This window comes from Staurois parvus, unplaced genomic scaffold, assembly GCF_062004578.1.
Source record: "Staurois parvus isolate SC_StPar_1 unplaced genomic scaffold, SC_StPar_1.0 ptg002113l, whole genome shotgun sequence".
Taxonomy (NCBI): Eukaryota; Metazoa; Chordata; class Amphibia; order Anura; family Ranidae; genus Staurois; species Staurois parvus.
In genome coordinates this window covers 5,178,178-5,195,104 of record NW_028319909.1, presented here as the reverse complement: position 1 = coordinate 5,195,104, position 16,927 = coordinate 5,178,178, and the positions used below count along the sequence as shown (strand labels likewise).

General features: G+C 42.7%; 1 protein-coding gene across 1 annotated transcript in view; it reads right to left on the bottom strand.

Annotated features, from left to right (window-relative positions):
- The window catches only part of LOC149432775 (uncharacterized), a 137,154-nt gene that overhangs the window by 95,857 nt on the left and 24,370 nt on the right, over positions 1–16,927 (bottom strand). The window contains exons 7-19 of the mRNA XM_089665011.1: positions 16,723–16,866; positions 15,797–15,937; positions 15,563–15,676; positions 13,144–13,254; positions 12,644–12,790; positions 9,354–9,494; positions 9,109–9,216; positions 5,781–5,870; positions 5,542–5,685; positions 5,051–5,191; positions 4,811–4,924; positions 2,983–3,093; positions 2,504–2,650 (exon numbers count right to left, since the gene is read on the bottom strand). Of these exons, the coding sequence (XP_089521137.1) occupies positions 2,504–2,650; positions 2,983–3,093; positions 4,811–4,924; positions 5,051–5,191; positions 5,542–5,685; positions 5,781–5,870; positions 9,109–9,216; positions 9,354–9,494; positions 12,644–12,790; positions 13,144–13,254; positions 15,563–15,676; positions 15,797–15,937; positions 16,723–16,866 (1,653 nt within the window). The remainder of the gene's footprint in view (positions 1–2,503; positions 2,651–2,982; positions 3,094–4,810; positions 4,925–5,050; positions 5,192–5,541; positions 5,686–5,780; positions 5,871–9,108; positions 9,217–9,353; positions 9,495–12,643; positions 12,791–13,143; positions 13,255–15,562; positions 15,677–15,796; positions 15,938–16,722; positions 16,867–16,927) is intronic.

Genomic DNA, 16,927 nt, shown 5'->3' with positions numbered 1-16,927 from the left:
TTGTCTTTTTTTTTACCTAAAACACACTGACACTGACATTGACACTAGCTGACACTGACCATTTTTTTTTAAATCCTGACCTTTGACCTTGACCTTTGACCCTGACCTTGACCCAAACACTAACCCTGGCACTGAACTAGATCAAACCTTGATCTAGGTATTTTTTATTTATTTTTTATTTTATTTTTTAATATCTATCTTTTTTTTTTTTTTTTTTACAAAAGATTTTTCCCCTCTATGCCAGGAGTTAGAGAGATACAGTGTATCTCTCTCCTCCATTCATAGAGAGAGAAAAAGCAAGGGGGCCGGGCTGTACAGTGACTGATCACTGTGATAGCCAATCAAAGGTTATGTGACCTGGAATCGGGAATCCCGGGTCCCAATCGTTAGAACAGGACCCAGTGCTCTCAGTGACACCACGGTCTTTGTGCTGGGTATGCAAATATGTGGCCCCACGGAGAAAAGACCAGTTCTGTAATGCCACATATTTGTGTTATGTCGGCGTCAAGGGGTTAAAGTGTAAACCTAAAACTAAAACTAAATTCCAGGTATAGATTATTTTACATAGTTACATTAGTCTAGCTTGGTCTAAGGAACCATTCATATACCATACCTGTGGGATCTCTGTGAAAGCTGGCATGTTGAGCAGCTGCCCTACTGCTTATTGAACACAAGAGGTGGCCCAAATGGCATGGGTGCCATTCAGAAAATCTTTTGCATTTTCTAAATGAATGTAAACAATTCTATGAGTGGACAAGATGGCAAATGGGACTTCCCCACCCGGATTCTCAACCTCATCCACTCAGGCAATGCTTTGCATTCATTGGGAAAACACAGCAAGTTCTTTGAATGATGCCCATGCCAAACTGGGGACCTCCAATGTTAACAATGCAGTTGGGCAGCCACGTGGAAGCAATCTCCACTTGCTTTAGACCCAAAAGATGGTGAAAATTGCTGCAGAAACAGGGTTTTCAGGTTCCTGGGGGTTCAGCTAGGTATGATATATGCATAGTTCTACTGGTCTGAGCTGGACAGATATAACTATGTATAAATGCCCATACCTAAATTTCAGCTTTAAGTCCCCATCAGGTTTTATTTTATGTATTTATTTACTGTATTTACATGTCTCAACCCTGTTAGGCAGATTTCCCTTTATTTTCTGTCTCATTGACCCAGCAGGAAGCAAAGGGAGATCTCTACAAATTGAGGAGATACCCCTCTTAGGCTTCATGTACACTGGGCTTAAAATTGCCACTTTTAAAGCATTTGACTCTTTTTTTTTTTTTTTTTTAGCTGGTGAAAGCTGCTCTGTGTTGGCTTATGTGTCCATACATACATTTACAGGTATATTCAAAGAGGCATGCTTAGAGCCTAAAAACAAATCCACCTAAAAGTGTGTTCAAGAGAGGAGCTGAAGAGCAGGAAAAGAGCTGAACAAGCCTAAACCCATGTAAACACAAGTAGAAGCTAAATTAATATCCTGGCCAATGGAGTCAATTAATGCTCAAACACTTTACGAACATTAAATGTATCTAAACTTGTCTAAACATGTGTGCAGTACGAGGTTTTGGGCATATTTTATGAGCAGCTTTTCTTTGGTCAGTTCTGGTGTTCAGAGGAGAAAAGCAAACGCCCTGTGAGCATGAGGCCCTATAGAGTTGTCACCAGAACAGGCTTCTCAACTGGACGATTTTCTCATCAAATATGAAACTCTAATATGTTGGATTTCCCATCAACATCTGCACTGGAGACAATGGTATCCAGGATCAATAAAATGGGTAAATCTCAATGATATGGATATATTTAGAAGAATCAAAGTCAAAAAACAATTGGAGAAGATGGAAGAAGCCTTGGCTCCCTAAAGCAGGCCAACATTTTTCATCAATAATTAAAAGGAAATAAGCCTGGTGGATACCTTCCTTGGCCAGATGCCAAAGGCAAAGGGAGTTCTGACATTTTAATACACGTGTCAAACTCCAGGCTCTTGGGCCATATCTGACCTGCCAAGCTACTTCATGTGGCCCTCTCACCTTTCCTGCAACTGCCTCACCCCTCTCATCTCCACCCCTGCCCTTTCTTGGCAGTCAGTAGCAGAGAGGAAGACAGAACCTCTCCTACAGATCCTGCACCTCTCTGTGCAGCAGCACCACCCCCTCGTCTCCACCTCCCCTGGTATGAGCATGTAACAGACTCCAGCAGCTGACTCCAGCCCTCCTCTGGTCCTCCAGACCCTGCACTTTCTGCTTCTCAGCTTCATCCAAGCAGCAGCACAAGGTAAGGGGGGTGCATTTTGAATGTAAGGGAGGGTGAAGGACTCTTGACTTCTGATGTTGGGGGGGGGGATTTGACATTTGATGTGAGGTGCTCTGGACATCTAGTCTTACAGATACAAAGGGCAACCATAATGCTGATGCGGCACGCAATGAAATTGGGTTCAACACCCTTGCTTAAACAGACACAGGCCCTTGTGTGCATGTGTGGTGTGTTTAGGTAGATTTATTACCTGGTGGGATGGATGAAGATGAACAGTTGTCAAAAGCACAGCATGAAGAAGACATCGTTATGTTACCATAAGGGGAGCTAACCGATCCAATTCTGTCACACTGGTTTGAAGGTGCACACGACCTGATGAATCTTGAAACTGGTTCACCTGTTAACCATTTGAATTAAATATATTTACTCTACATTTCAAAACAGATATGGAAATAATATCCTAATTTGATTTTCCCCTTGCCTCTAAGCAAAGGTGTGTTACTTTTTAGAACCTCTCTGCATAGCAACATGGAGGGGTCCTTCAACAACATCAGAATGCAACCTTGGAATCCTGGCTTTGATCTATTGACTTGTATTTGAACTTATGTAACTCATTGTACTTATGGAAAAGACTTAGATCCTGAAATCTCCTCTGGTTAATATGGTGCCTACTGGAATTGGCACTGCATTGGCACTGCATTGAAAGAAGTTCTTGTAAATGTAACTCACCTACAGTTGAGTTTGCATATGAGGTTGCACAGACAGAGCCAGTAGGGCAGGTGACACTGTTTCCTGTGCAGTTTGCTGAGTCCATACACTCCAAGCATGAGATGTTATAGCCTACAATTTGATAAAAAAATAAAAAAGAATAAAGTGAGGACACATTTTGGAAGCCTTAGTATTTTTTAAGATAAGCATTTTCAGAAGCATTATAGAAGGGATGAAGCCCCAAAGGAAACCACTGTGCAGTCAGCAGAGGTGCCTGTTAAAGGAAAAATAGGGCCAAAGCTCTTTTCCTGAGGACCACAGGAGTGCAGTTTGTTCTGCACTCCTGTGACCAGGGGTGGACTGACAACTCATGGGGCCCCCGGGCAATAGGGGATCATGGGGCCCCTGTGTCCTTGCCCAAACTCAAAAAAGCCTATGAAAAGGGTACCAGGAGCATCTCATGGGGCCCCCTACTGACCCCGGGCCCTCGGGCAGTGCCCGAGTTTCCAAATGGTCAGTCCGCCCCTGCCTGTGACCCATATTCAGCCAAGCCAGTCCAGACTCTGGAGAGATCGTGAATTTAATGCCAGGATGCACCCAGATTCCTGGACTGACCTCTCGGTGAGCTGCTGAAAGCCTGAGCTCAGCTCCTGCCCTCTCCACAGTCCAGCGCTCCAATGAGCACTGTAGGGGCAGAGTAGAGAACCAGTGACTGAATGTCACCAGCTCTCTGCAGATCGTAGACTGAGAACTGAGCTATCTGCAGTCTTTGATTGCTCAGTTCTCATTGTAGCGATGACAAGGGACAGATACAACATCGGATCAATGCTGTGTTCACCTAGGTGAGTATGTATGTTTGTGCTTTTCATATCCCGCACTTCTGTTTCATATAAAACAGTGCCTCCCAATCGATTATTCAGGAAAAATAATATTTTATGATCATAAAAACAGGTTAACATACGCCATCCATGTCATGGCTCCTTTTTGGTCACTTTTTCAGTAAAGGTGTACGTTACACTTTAATGGGCAAGACCTGTGTACATCCCTTCATCACAAGGTATGCGTTCAGAAGGAGGATAGCAATAGCAGACCCATTAGATATCTCTAAGTATTGGTTTAGGTCAGGGTTGGGCAATTGTGGCCCTCCAGCTGTAGTAGAACTATAAGACCCATGAGGCATTGCAAAACTGACAGTTACAAGCAGGACTCCCAAAGGCACAGGCATGATGGGGCTTGTAGTTTACCAACAGCTGGAGGGCCACAGTTGCCCACCCCTGGTTTAGGTCATTGGAGAAAAAAAAGAAAAAAAAAACCTGCTGTAGATTTATTATGCAGGCTGATAGGCATATACCTACAGCAACCTCCCAAACCTTCATGGCCATACCCAACAGGTCAACCTTCAGCAATTCCTTGTGGTTCCAAAGCTTGACCTACTCTTGCCTTCTACACATCACTATTGGCCAAGCAGACTTTCCGTCATAGTGATGTGGCAAAAGGAACTTAGTGGCAAGCTCAGAGCTTCCACCATTCTACTGGTTCAGTCTGGAGGTATGTATAGGCACCTTCATACAACTACCCTTAATATACTTAATGTGTTTGATGTACCTCCTGAAGGGTAGATAAACTTAAAAATCATATCTAGATCCATTTGCCCGCTGAGATGGTTGGCCAAGATAACAGTAATTTCTAGTGATGTGGCAATAAAAATGCATGTGGGCAGAACTTAGTGATGAGCTCAGAGATACCACCATTCAACTGGTACTGTTTAGGAGGCTGCAGCAGGTATGTGTAGATACCTCTAGACAATCACTCTACCATACTGTACTTGCCTTGTACTATTCTTACATACCTGCTGTAGGGCAGATAAACTTAAAGTTAAATTCAGATCCTTTAGCACTGTCAGATAGTTGCCCAAGATAACAGTTACTTCTAGTAGTACAGCCACGCATGACAGATGGGATTCCTGTTGTAGGAAAAAAACTGCTTGGAATGCTTATACAAACGACAAAATGCTAAATTCTACGATGATAACAAACTGATGATAATTCAGCTAAAACATCAATGGAATGGAAAATCACAATAGACATACCCAACAGTTTTTCAGTGTGGACCACACATACTGTCTCACTCCCAGTGCAATTCATGGTAGTCTGCTGTTTACACCATTCAGAATTACTTGACTTGCAAGCAGGACATGTCACTCCATTGGCTGTTGAATTAAGGCTTGACCCTGTGAGATTTTAAATAATTGAGAAAGTGATTGAAGCAATCTTTGACTGTAAGCGTATTTTTGGTTAATGCAACCAAACTTTGCCCAATAAATTCCAATTAAGTTTAGGCCTAATATTGAATTTCAGGTTGGGCTTGGTATGTTATTCTTTTTTATATGGAATGAATGGTATTAATATGGTACTTTTAGAAATTTTACTACTTTTTGGAATAGGGGAAGATAGCTACAGAAAACTGAGTTAGTATTAAAAAAAAAATACCTCAACTCTCAACTCAACAGAAAAGAAGTCAACTCAAAAACATGCCATGTCCCAGTAACTGACATGACATACTATGCAAATAGATACTTACAATCTGGATTGGTTAGCTTGCAGGTATTAGTTGAACAAACGGTCAATACTCTTAACGTGCCACCGAGAAAGGTTGTGCTACCGGAGATTCCACACTGGTATATTGGTAAACATGCAGTCCTATTTTTTTCAGAACTTGCATTATCTGCAAAAGAGTATTATTGCTTATTAAAGAGGACCAATCTTGCCACATAGAGATGTTATTCTAGTACAGTCGTGGAAAATGCTTGTTAAACTTACCAACAGTACTTAGAGTTTGAACTCTTGCACAGATGGTGCCAGAAGGACAGGTTACATCAGTATCTGGGCAATAGGTGTTGCTAGAATTGCCTTAAATTAAAAAAAAAAACCAATCATTTATCACTCTTTTTCTCTTACCAAGTACAAATTTCACTCAGTTATCTCCTAGAATTCTCTAAAAGCAAGGGCAAGTCTTTCCTCAAAGAAACTACTTCCATAATTCATAAAACTAAAGATTGGTGATCCAGAATGAATGGATCACACAAATGAGTAAATTGGGTGAAAATATTTGATCATTTACTTATGGCTTCCTGTACCAGTTCATTTACCTTCTCATTGGTGTCACACAGTTTTCTTAGAACACTTTACTCTCATATTACTATCATCTACAGATGAGTGAAGAGATCAGTTGTGGTTTGGTGGAGTTTTTTTTTTAACTTGTTTGCCTTTGAAACACATAATTTTTAAAGTAGAAGTCCCATTGGATGCAAACAAGTACCCATAAAGTGTATATTAAAGAGCTACAAATTATGCAAAATGGTCAGATTGGTTTGGGAAGCTTCTGCAACCCTACCTGATGAAATGATGGGGCTAACAAATGGAAACATTTAGACACAGTCTAGGGTAATCAGAAAAAATAAGCCAAGAGAAGCTCTTTACAGCCCTCAAAAGACGTATGTGCCTAACTTTTTATTGTTGAAAGTATTTACTGGATTTTCAGTGAGTTACAATAGTCATTACACATATGGGTCATGGGTGCATAAAATGACAACTCGGCTTGGAAAATCATGTTGGTGACAAAAGGATAAACTCATAGAAACATGACAGATGAAGAAGCCGTCATTCTTGCTCAATATGGGCCGGATAACAAATATTGTCCTAAAAAAGAATTCAGAAAGCACCTGCCTAGGCGTTAAATGACATAAAAAAAGTAGGGGGAGCCAAGGACTGGTCAGCCATGTCTAAATATCCACAGGAACATTGAATGGCAAGATTGGTAACCATTGATATCTTCAGATTAACTAAAGGGAAGAAGAGGGAAAGGGGGTAGGAAGGAGGGCTAAAAAAGCTTAAGGTTCAGGAATGGACAAAACTGATTTAAACATTGAAATACTGACACATAGGGGTTTATTTTCTAAAGCTGGAGAGTCCAAAATCAGACTCCCTTCTGCATAGAAACCAATCAGCTTCTAACCTCAGCTTGTTCAATGAAGCTTTGGCAATGAAACCTGGAAGCTGATTGGTTTCTATGCAGAAGTTAGTCTGATTTTGCACTCTCCAGCTGTAGTAAATAAACCCCATAATGGCAAAAGGCCTCCTATGAGTTAAGAACAGATAGAAAACAGATAATAGGGAGGCTGCCAATTGTCATTGGAATACTGAAAATTGACCATTTCTGCAAACCATTTCAGGTCCTCTTTTGCAGACCTTTAAGTTCTGAGGAAGAAGGGATCCCCCTTCGAAACACGTCAACTTGACCAAGAGTCTATCTCCCTTCCGGATGGAACTTGCACTCGTCGTCTAACTCTGTGTTGGTTTTGGATGTTATATGCCTTTTATACTGCTACTCTTGTGAGTATAACTTATCAATAAATACATGAATTGTTTACAGAGGTAATGTGCAAGGTTTGTGCGCTCTTTTCTTTTTTTATCTACTACAGGTTCAGGAATGGAGTCAGGGATCCTAAGGGTCTGCAGGGAATAGTAAATGAAAACAATGTATCCAATAAGTGAGAGGAAATCAGCTTGGCAGCAGTAGTGTGGTATCCAAGTATGGAGGAAGGTAGTGGTCCACCAATGGTTGCCAGGTCTTAGTATATTTGGTGATCCAATCCTGCAGTATAGTTTTAATTCTAGCATGAGCCATTGCTTGGGTCACCCTATTTTTAGCCTCAACCAAAATAAGCATTCTTTGAGGTCTGAAGAATGAGCCTACTGAGCATGCTCCAAAACACGTTCCCGCCCCCTTCACCTCCTACATCCTATTCTTCTCTCCAAGTCTCATTTTGATGCACAGGCACATCCTGGGCTTTACTTCCTGATAATATAGACAGAGTTTGCTGCTGGACGGTTGGATGTCTCCAAGGGTGTATTTACCACAAGGCAAACAAGGCATTTGCCTAGGGCGGCATTTTTCAGGGGGGGGCAGCACTGCCCCTCAGAAGAAGGGACAGAAGAAGGGACACACGTGGCATGGGGACCTGGTGGGTTCTGATAGAGACTGCGGGTTTCATGACGATGTATGCACAGTCTGACTCTCGTTCCCGGGGATGTCCAGAGCTGTGAATGTGATTGTCTTTCTCTCTCTCGCCATGGGGGATGGTGGCTGGTGTATGGGGGGCAGTGGTAGTGGAAGGATTTCTGGGGTGGGAGGCAGGGGTGTTATTGGTCAATGCCAGGTTCTCTTTGTGGGGGGTGCCGATTTTTGTGTTGCCTAGGGCAGCACAAAACCTAAATACACCACTGGATGTCTCACCTGGATCTCATTACACCACACGATGAGTCTATTTAACTATTTACCTTGTAAGTGCAATGTATCTATTGTTTACCAATAAATTGTCAATACTGCACATAGAGGCGCCTTCCTCTCTTTTTCATGGATTTTCATTCTTTCGCTATGGTTTTTTTAGCCACTGTAGCTATTTTCTTTAGTAGTTTGACTTAGGATTTCAGAATGTCTGGTGATTTAACAATGCTATAAGTGGATCAGCTTTGACCGTTTTCAAGAACAGGGTTGAAAGGATCTGGAAGACCTCTACCCAAAGCAAGCTTACCACGGGACAAGACCACCACATAGGAAAGTGGGTGCCTATATCTCCACAACCTCAGAAGCAAAGTGGCAAATAAGAGTGAAAATATCTGGACACCAGGGGCGGACTGACCATTGGGGAACTCAGGCACCGCCCAAGGGCCCGGGGTCAGTAGGGGGCCCCATGAGATGTCCCTGGTACCTTTCATAGGCTTTTTTGGGTGTGATTTGAGTGTAGGGGTGAGGACACAGGGGCTCCATGATCCCCTATTGCCCGGGGGCCCCATGAGTTGTCAGTCCGCCCCTGCTGGACACTCAAACTGGGATGCATTACCAGCGGGTCAAGACATTATAGTTTGCAATGTAAACAAAAGGTCTTCCCATAGGTTTTAGTTTAGGCCCGCAGATTCTGTAGAACACTACTACGTAGCAAGCTAGAGGAAAGCTAAAACGAAGTGAGGGAGAAAGATTTTTTTTTTGTTAATTTTCATATGTTATTTATTTTGGTTAGCTATGAGCTTAGTTCAAGGAAATGATTGGTTGCATGTCTGTGTCAATGTATAGAATATTACAGAATACCTCCACAATAGCAAGTAAACAGGTACGTCATTTCCGTTCCATTGACACTGTATTTCTGAGGGCTGCAGATATTTTGCTTGGCACAGCCTCTAATGGTGGACTTGTTTCCTGTAATATGAGAATAATAATCGTATTTTGATATTTAATACATTTTCAACAGTATACATTTACCAGACCAAAAGGAAGCCAAAGACTTTGAAAATATAGCAATAAGGGTTTAATTTAAAAAAAAAAAAAAGACTTACCGCCTATGTCAGCAGAGTAAAGAGCGCACACTGTCTCATCTCCGGTACAGTCAACAGTCTGTTCTTTGTAACACCAACTGGTGGAAGATGACTGGCAGGTCGGACATGTCACTCCATTCGGTTCAGAACGGACAGAGGGAACTTAAAAACAACGAAAATGTGTGTTTCACATATTGGGTATAACTTCTAACCCACCAGCTATTGGTGTTTCAATAATCATCTAGATGATCTAGATCAAGGTTTCTCAACCAGGATTCCATGGAATCCTAGGGTTCCTCCAGAGGTTGCAAGGAGTTCCTTGAGAAATGAGCAATTTCTGCCTCTCAGATAAGTTCCCACTGAACCCATTGATCATTTTAGCTATTTGTAAGGGGGGAATTCTTCCTATAGACCGCACGTGTAAGGAGCATTTTTCATAGGCTTTTTTGGGTTTGGGCGAAGACACAGGGGCCCCATGATCCCCTATTGCCCGGGGGCCCCATGAGTTGTCATATATGTATATGTCATGTGTTGTTTGTACCCACAGTACAGCCCAGAAACAATAATGTGCATTTTGTTTTTGTCTTTTTTTTTTACACTGACGCTGACATTGACACTAAGGGGTTTATTTACTAAAGCTGGAGAGTCCAAAATCAGACTCCCTTCTGCATAGAAACCAATCAGCTTCCAGGTTTCATTGCCAAAGCTTCATTGAACAAGCTGAGGTTAGAAGCTGATTGGTTTCTATGCAGAAGGGAGTCTGATTTTGGACTCTCCAGCTTTAGTAAATAAACCCTTAACTGACACTGACCAATTTTTTTTAAATCCTGACCTTTGACCTTGACCTTTGACCCTGACCTTGACCCAAACACTAACCCTGGCACTGAACTAGATCAAACCTTGATCTAGGTATTTTTTATTTATTTATTATTTTATTTTTTAATATCTTTTTTTTTTTTTTACAAAATTTTTTTCCCCTCTATGCCAGGAGTTAGAGAGATACAGTGTATCTCTCTCCTCCATTCATAGAGAGAGAAAAAACAAGGGGGCAGGGCTGTACAGTGACTGATCTCTGTGATAGCCAATCAGAGGTTATCACAGCAATCATGTGACCTGGAATCGGGAATCCCGGTTCCCAATCGTTAGAACAGGACCCAGTGCTCTCAGTGACACCACGGTATTTGTGCTGGGAGCCCAGGACAAAGACGGGTATGCAAATATGTGGCCCCACAGAGAAAAGACCAGTTCTGTAAGGCCACATTTTTGTGTTATGTCGGCGTCGAGGGGTTAAAGTGTAAACCTAAAATTTTTTTTTTTAACTTTGGATAAAGCAAGAATTGGTTAAAACTAAATTCCAGGTATAGATTATTTTACATAGATACATTAGTCCAGCTTGGTCTAAGGAACCATTCATATACCATACCTGTGGGACCTCTGTGAAAGCTGGCATGTTGAGCAGCTGCCCTACTGCTTACTGAATACAAGAGGTGGCCCAAATGGCATGGGTGCCATTCAGAAAATCTTTTGCATTTTCTAAATGAATGCAAACAATTCTATGAGTGGACAAGATGGCAAATGGGACTTCCCCACCCGGATTCTCCACCTCATCCACTCAGGTAATGCTTTGCATTCATTGGGAAAACACAGCAAGTTCTTTGAATGGTGCCCATGCCAAACTGGGGACCTCCAATGTTAACAATGCAGTTGGGCAGCCACGTGGAAGCAATCTCCACTTGCTTTAGACCCAAAAGATGGTGGAAATTGCTGCAGAAACAGGGTTTTCAGGTTCCTGGGGGTTCAGCTAGGTATGATATATGCATAGTTCTACTGGTCTGAGCTGGACCGATATAACTATGTATAAATACCCATACCTAAATTTCAGCTTTAAGTCCCCATCAGGTTTTATTTTATGTATTTATTTACTGTATTTACATGTCTCAGCCCTGTTAGGCAGATTTCCCTTTATTTTCTGTCTCATTGACCCAGCAGGAAGCAAAGGGAGATCTCTACAAATTGAGGAGATACCCCTCTTAGGCTTCATGTACACTGGGCTTAAAATTGCCGCTTTTAAAGCATTTGACTCTTTTTTTTTTGTAGCTGGTGAAAGCTGCTCTGTGTTGGCTTATGTGTCCATACATACATTTACAGGCATATTAGAAGAGGCATGCTTAGAGCCTAAAAACAAAATCCACCTAAAGTGTGTTCAAGAGAGGAGCTGAAGAGCAGGAAAAGATGAACACGCCTAAATCCATGTAAACACAACTAGAAGCTAAATTAATATCCTGGCCAATGGAGTCAATTAATGCTTAAACACTTTACGAACATTAAATGTATCTAAACTTGTCTAAACGTGTGTGCAGTAGGCAGTTTTGGGAATATTTTATGAGCAGATTTTCTTCGGTCAGTTCTGGTGTTCAGAGGAGAAAAGCAAACGCCCTGTGAGCATGAGACCCTATAGAGTTATCACCAGAACAGGCTTCTCAACTGGAAGATTTTCTCATCAAATATGAAACTCTAAAATGTTGGATTTACCATCAACATCTGCACTGGAGACAATGGTATCCACTATCCAGGATCAATAAAATGGGTAAATCTCAAGGATATGGATATATTTAGAAAAATCAAAGTCAAAAAACAATTGGAGAAGATGGAAGAAGCCTTGGCTCCCTAAAGCAGGCCCACATTTTTCATCAATAATTAAAAGGAAATAAGCCTGGTGGATACCTTCCTTGGCCAGATGCCAAAGGCAAAGGGAGTTCTGACATTTTAATACACGTGTCAAACTCCAGGCTCTTGGGCCATATCTGACCTTCCAAGCTACTTCATGTGGCCCTCTCACCTTTCCTGCAACTGCCTCACCCCTCTCATCTCCACCCCTGCCCTTTCTTAGCAGTCGGTAGCAGAGAGGAAGACAGAACCTCTCCTACAGATCCTGCACCTCTCTGTACAGCAGCACCACCCCCTCGTCTCCACCTCCCCTGGTATGAGCATGTAACAGACTCCAGCAGCTGACTCCAGCCCTCCTCTGGTCCTCCAGACCCTGCACTTTCTGCTTCTCAGCTTCATCCAAGCAGCAGCACAAGGTAAGGGGGGGTGCATTTTGAATGTAAGGGAGGGTGAAGGACTCTTGATTTCTGATGTTGGGGGGGGATTTGACATTTGATGTGAGGTGCTCTGGACATCTAGTCTTCCAGATACAAAGGGCAACCATAATGCTGATGCGGTACGCAATGAAATTGGGTTCAACACCCTTGCTTAAACAGACTCAGGCCCTTGTGTACATGTGTGGTGTGTTTAGGTAGATTTATTACCTGGTGGGATGGATGAAGATGAACAGTTGTCAAAAGCACAGCATGAAGAAGACATCGTTATGTTACCATAAGGGGAGCTAACCGATCCAATTCTGTCACACTGGTTTGAAGGTGCACACGACCTGATGAATCTTGAAACTGGTTCACCTGTTAACCATTTGAATTAAATATATTTACTCTACATTTCAAAACACAACTGATATGAAAAGTCCAGATATGGAAATAATATCCTAATTTGATTTTCTCCTTGCCTCTAATCAAAGGTGTGTAAATTGTTTAGAATCTGTCTGCATAGTAACTCGGAGGGGTCCTTCAACAGCATTAGGATGCAACCTTGGAATCCTGGTTTTGATCTATTGACTTGTATTTGAACTGATGTAACTCATTTACCAGCGGTTGTACTTATGGAAAAGACTTAGATCCTGAAATCTCCTCTGGTTAATATGGTGCCTACTGGAATTGGCACTGCATTGAAAGAAGTTCTTGTAAATGTAACTCACCTACAGTTGAGTTTGCATATGAGGTTGCACAGACAGAGCCAGTAGGGCAGGTGACACTGTTTCCTGTGCAGTTTGCTGAGTCCATACACTCCAAGCATGAGATTTTATAGCCTACAATTTGATAAAAAAATAAAAAAGAATAGAGTGAGGACACATTTTGGAAGCCTTAGTATTTTTTAAGATAAGCATTTTCAGAAGCATTATAGAAGGGATGAAGCCCCAAAGGAAACCACTGTGCAGTCAGCAGAGGTGCCTGTTAAGGAAAAGTAGGGCAAAAGCTCTTTTCCTGAGGACCACAGGAGTGCAGTTTGTTCTGCACTCCTGTGACCCATATTCAGCCAAGCCAGTCCAGCTTCTGGAGAGATCCTGAATTTAATGCCAGGATGTACCCAGAAGTCTGAACTGGCCTCTGGGTGAGCTGCTGAAAGCCTGAGCTCAGCTCCTGCCCTCTCCACAGTCCAGCGCTCCAATGAGCACTGTAGGGGCAGAGTACAGAACCAGTGACCAGGGGAGGACTTACAACTCATGGGGCCCCCGGGCAATAGGGGATCATGGGGCCCCTGTGTCCTTGCCCAAACTCAAAAAAGCCTATAAAAAAGGTACCAGGGGCATCTCATGGGGCCCCCTACTGACCCCAGTGCCCAAGTTTCCAAATGATCAGTCCACCCCTGCCAGTGACTGAAATTCACCAGCTCTCTGCAGATCAAAGACAGAACTGAGCGATCTTCGTGTGTAGCAATGGTAGGGGACAGATACAGCATCGGATCAATGCTGTGCTCCCCTAGGTGAGTATGTATGTTTGTGCTTTTCATATCCCGCACTTGTGTTTCATATAAAACAGTGCTTCCCAATCGATTATTCAGGAAAATTAATATTTTATGATCATAAGAACAGGTTAACATACGCCATCTGTGTCATGGCTCTTTTTTGGTCACTTTTTCAGTAACGGTGTATGGTACACTTTAATGGGCAGGACCTGTGTACATCCCTTCATCGCAAGGTATACTTTCAGAAGGAGGATAGCAATGGCAGACCCATTAGATATATCTAAGTATTGGTTTAGGTCAGGGTTGGGCAACTGTGGCCCTTCAGCTGTTGTAGAACTACAAGTCCTATGAGGAATTGCAAAACTGACAGTTACAAGCATGACCAAAGGCAGAGACATGATGGGACTTGTAGTTCACCAACAGCTGGAGGGCCACAGTTGCCCACCCCTGGTTTAGGTCATTGGAGAAAAAAAAAAAAAAAAACCTGCTGTAGATTTAATATGCAGGCTGCTAGCCATATACCTACAGCAACCTCCCAAACCTTCATGGCCATATCCAACAGGTCAACCTTCAGCAATTCCTTGTGGTTCCAAAGCTTGACCTACTCTTGCCTTCTACACATCACTATTGGCCAAGCAGACTTTCTGTCATAGTGATGTGGCAAAAGGAACTTAGTGGCAAGCTCAGAGCTACCACCATGCTACTGGTTCAGTCTGGAGGTATGTGTAGGCACCTCCATACAACTACCCTTAATATACCTAATGTGTTTGACGTACCTCCTGAAGGGTAGATAAACTTAAAAATCATATCTAGATCAATTTGCCCGGTGAGATGGTTGGCCAAGATAACAGTAACTTCTAGTGATGTGGCAATAAAAATGTATGTGGGCAGAACTTAGTGATGAGCTCAGAGATACCACCATTCAACTGGTACCGTTTAGGAGGCTGCAGCAGGTATGTGTGGATACCTATAGTGTCAGGGCAGGGCTTTAGCACGGACAGGTAGGCCTAGTGTCAGGGTAACGCACTGACTGACGACAACCACCACCAATAGACCGAAGTCCCTCAGGGCGCGGAGTCTAAGTCCCAGGCTGCCCTTCACCAGGGCCCCTGAGGGTGGGGATGGACTTGACGCAGTCAGGAACCAGGTCGCGGCCCCCGAGACACCCCGGCTGCGGTAATGGTCGCCGCCAATGGCGTGTAACTGGTAAGAATGAATAGCGTAGTCAGGCAGGCCGGGTCGACAACAACGGGACAAAACGGTACAGAACAGTAGACAGAGAATCACAGGTCACGGGCCGGGTTCAGCAACGGAAGGTCAGATCGAAGGAAAACACAGAGAATGATCTAGTCACAAGCCGAGTCAGATACCAGAAGAGTCACGAGAGTATGAACAGAGCTGTAGCAAGACAAAGACACAAGACACAAGTGCAAAGAGCATGTGCGGATCACTGGCTTATATGTACTCAGCCACACCCCTCTGGGGGATGGACCTCAGAGACCTGAAGGCATAAAAGATTCCCACCATGCTCAGCAGAAATCCAAGATGGATGCCAGCACATGGAATAACATAACCTCTGGGAAAAGGTAGGACCTTGACATATAGACAATCACTCTTCCATACTGTACTTGCCTTGTACTATTCTTACATACCTGCTGTAGGGCAGATAAACCTAAAGCTAAATTCAGATCCTTTAGCACTGTGAGATAGTTGCCCAAGATAACAGTTACTTCTAGAAGTACAGCCACGCATGACAGATGGGGTTCCTGTTGTAGGAAAAAAAACTGCTTTTGAATGCTTATGCAAACGACAAAATGCGAAATTCTACACAACTGATGATTATTCAGCTAAACCATCAATGGAATGGAAAATCACAATAGACATACCCAACAGTTTTTCAGTGTGGACCACACATACTGTCTCACTCCCAGTGCAATTCATGGTAGTCTCCGGTTTACACCATTCAGAATTACTTGACTTGCAAGCAGGACATGTCACTCCATTGGCTGTTGAATTAAGGCTTGACCCTGTGAGATTTTAAATAATTGAGAAAATGATTGAAGCAATCTTTGACTGTAAGCATATTTTTGGTTAATGCAACCAAACTTTGCCCAATAAATTCCAATTCAGTTTAGGCCTAATATTGAATTTCAGGTTGGGCTTGGTATTATTATTATTATACAGTGTTTATATAGTGCCAACAGTTTGTTCAGCGCTGTACATTACAATGGGAGACAATACATGAGACAGTACAATAACAATACAATGTGATACACGAGGGGTTCGAGGGCCCTGCTTCTTGGAGCTTACAATCTAGGAGGGAGGGGATAGTGGTACGGGAGAAAAGGCTGTGGTGGATGGAATGATAGGAAGAGTGGAGGAGATCTGCAATTAGCAGAGTAGGCTTCCCTGAAGAGGCGGGTTTTCAGGGTGCGCCTAAAGGAGAGGAGAGTAGGTGATAGTCTGATGGATTGGAGTAAGGAGTTCCAGAGGATGGGTGATGCCCTGGAGAAGTCCTGGAGGTGGGCATGGGATGAGGAGACCAGGGAACTAGGGAGAAGGAGGTCTTGTGAGGAGCGGAGAGTGCGTTTTGGGTGGTATTTTATTCTTTATTATATGGCACGAATGGTGTTAATATGGTACTTTTAGCAATTTTACTACTTTTTGGAATAGGGGAAGATAGCAATAGAAAACTGAGTTAGTATTAAAAAAAAAAAAAACCTCAACTCTCAACTCAACAGAAAAGAAGTCAACTCAAAAACATGCCATGTCCCAGTAACTGACTTGACATACTATGCAAATAGATACTTACAATCTGGATTGGTTAGCTTGCAGGTATTAGTTGAACAAATGGTCAATACTCTTAACGTGCCACCGAGAAAGGTTGTGCTACCGGAGATTCCACACTGGTATATTGGTAAACATGCAGTCCTATTTTTCTCAGAAGTTAAACTATCTGCAAAAGAGTATTATTGCTTATTAAAGAGGACCAATCTTGCCACAAAGAGATGTTATTC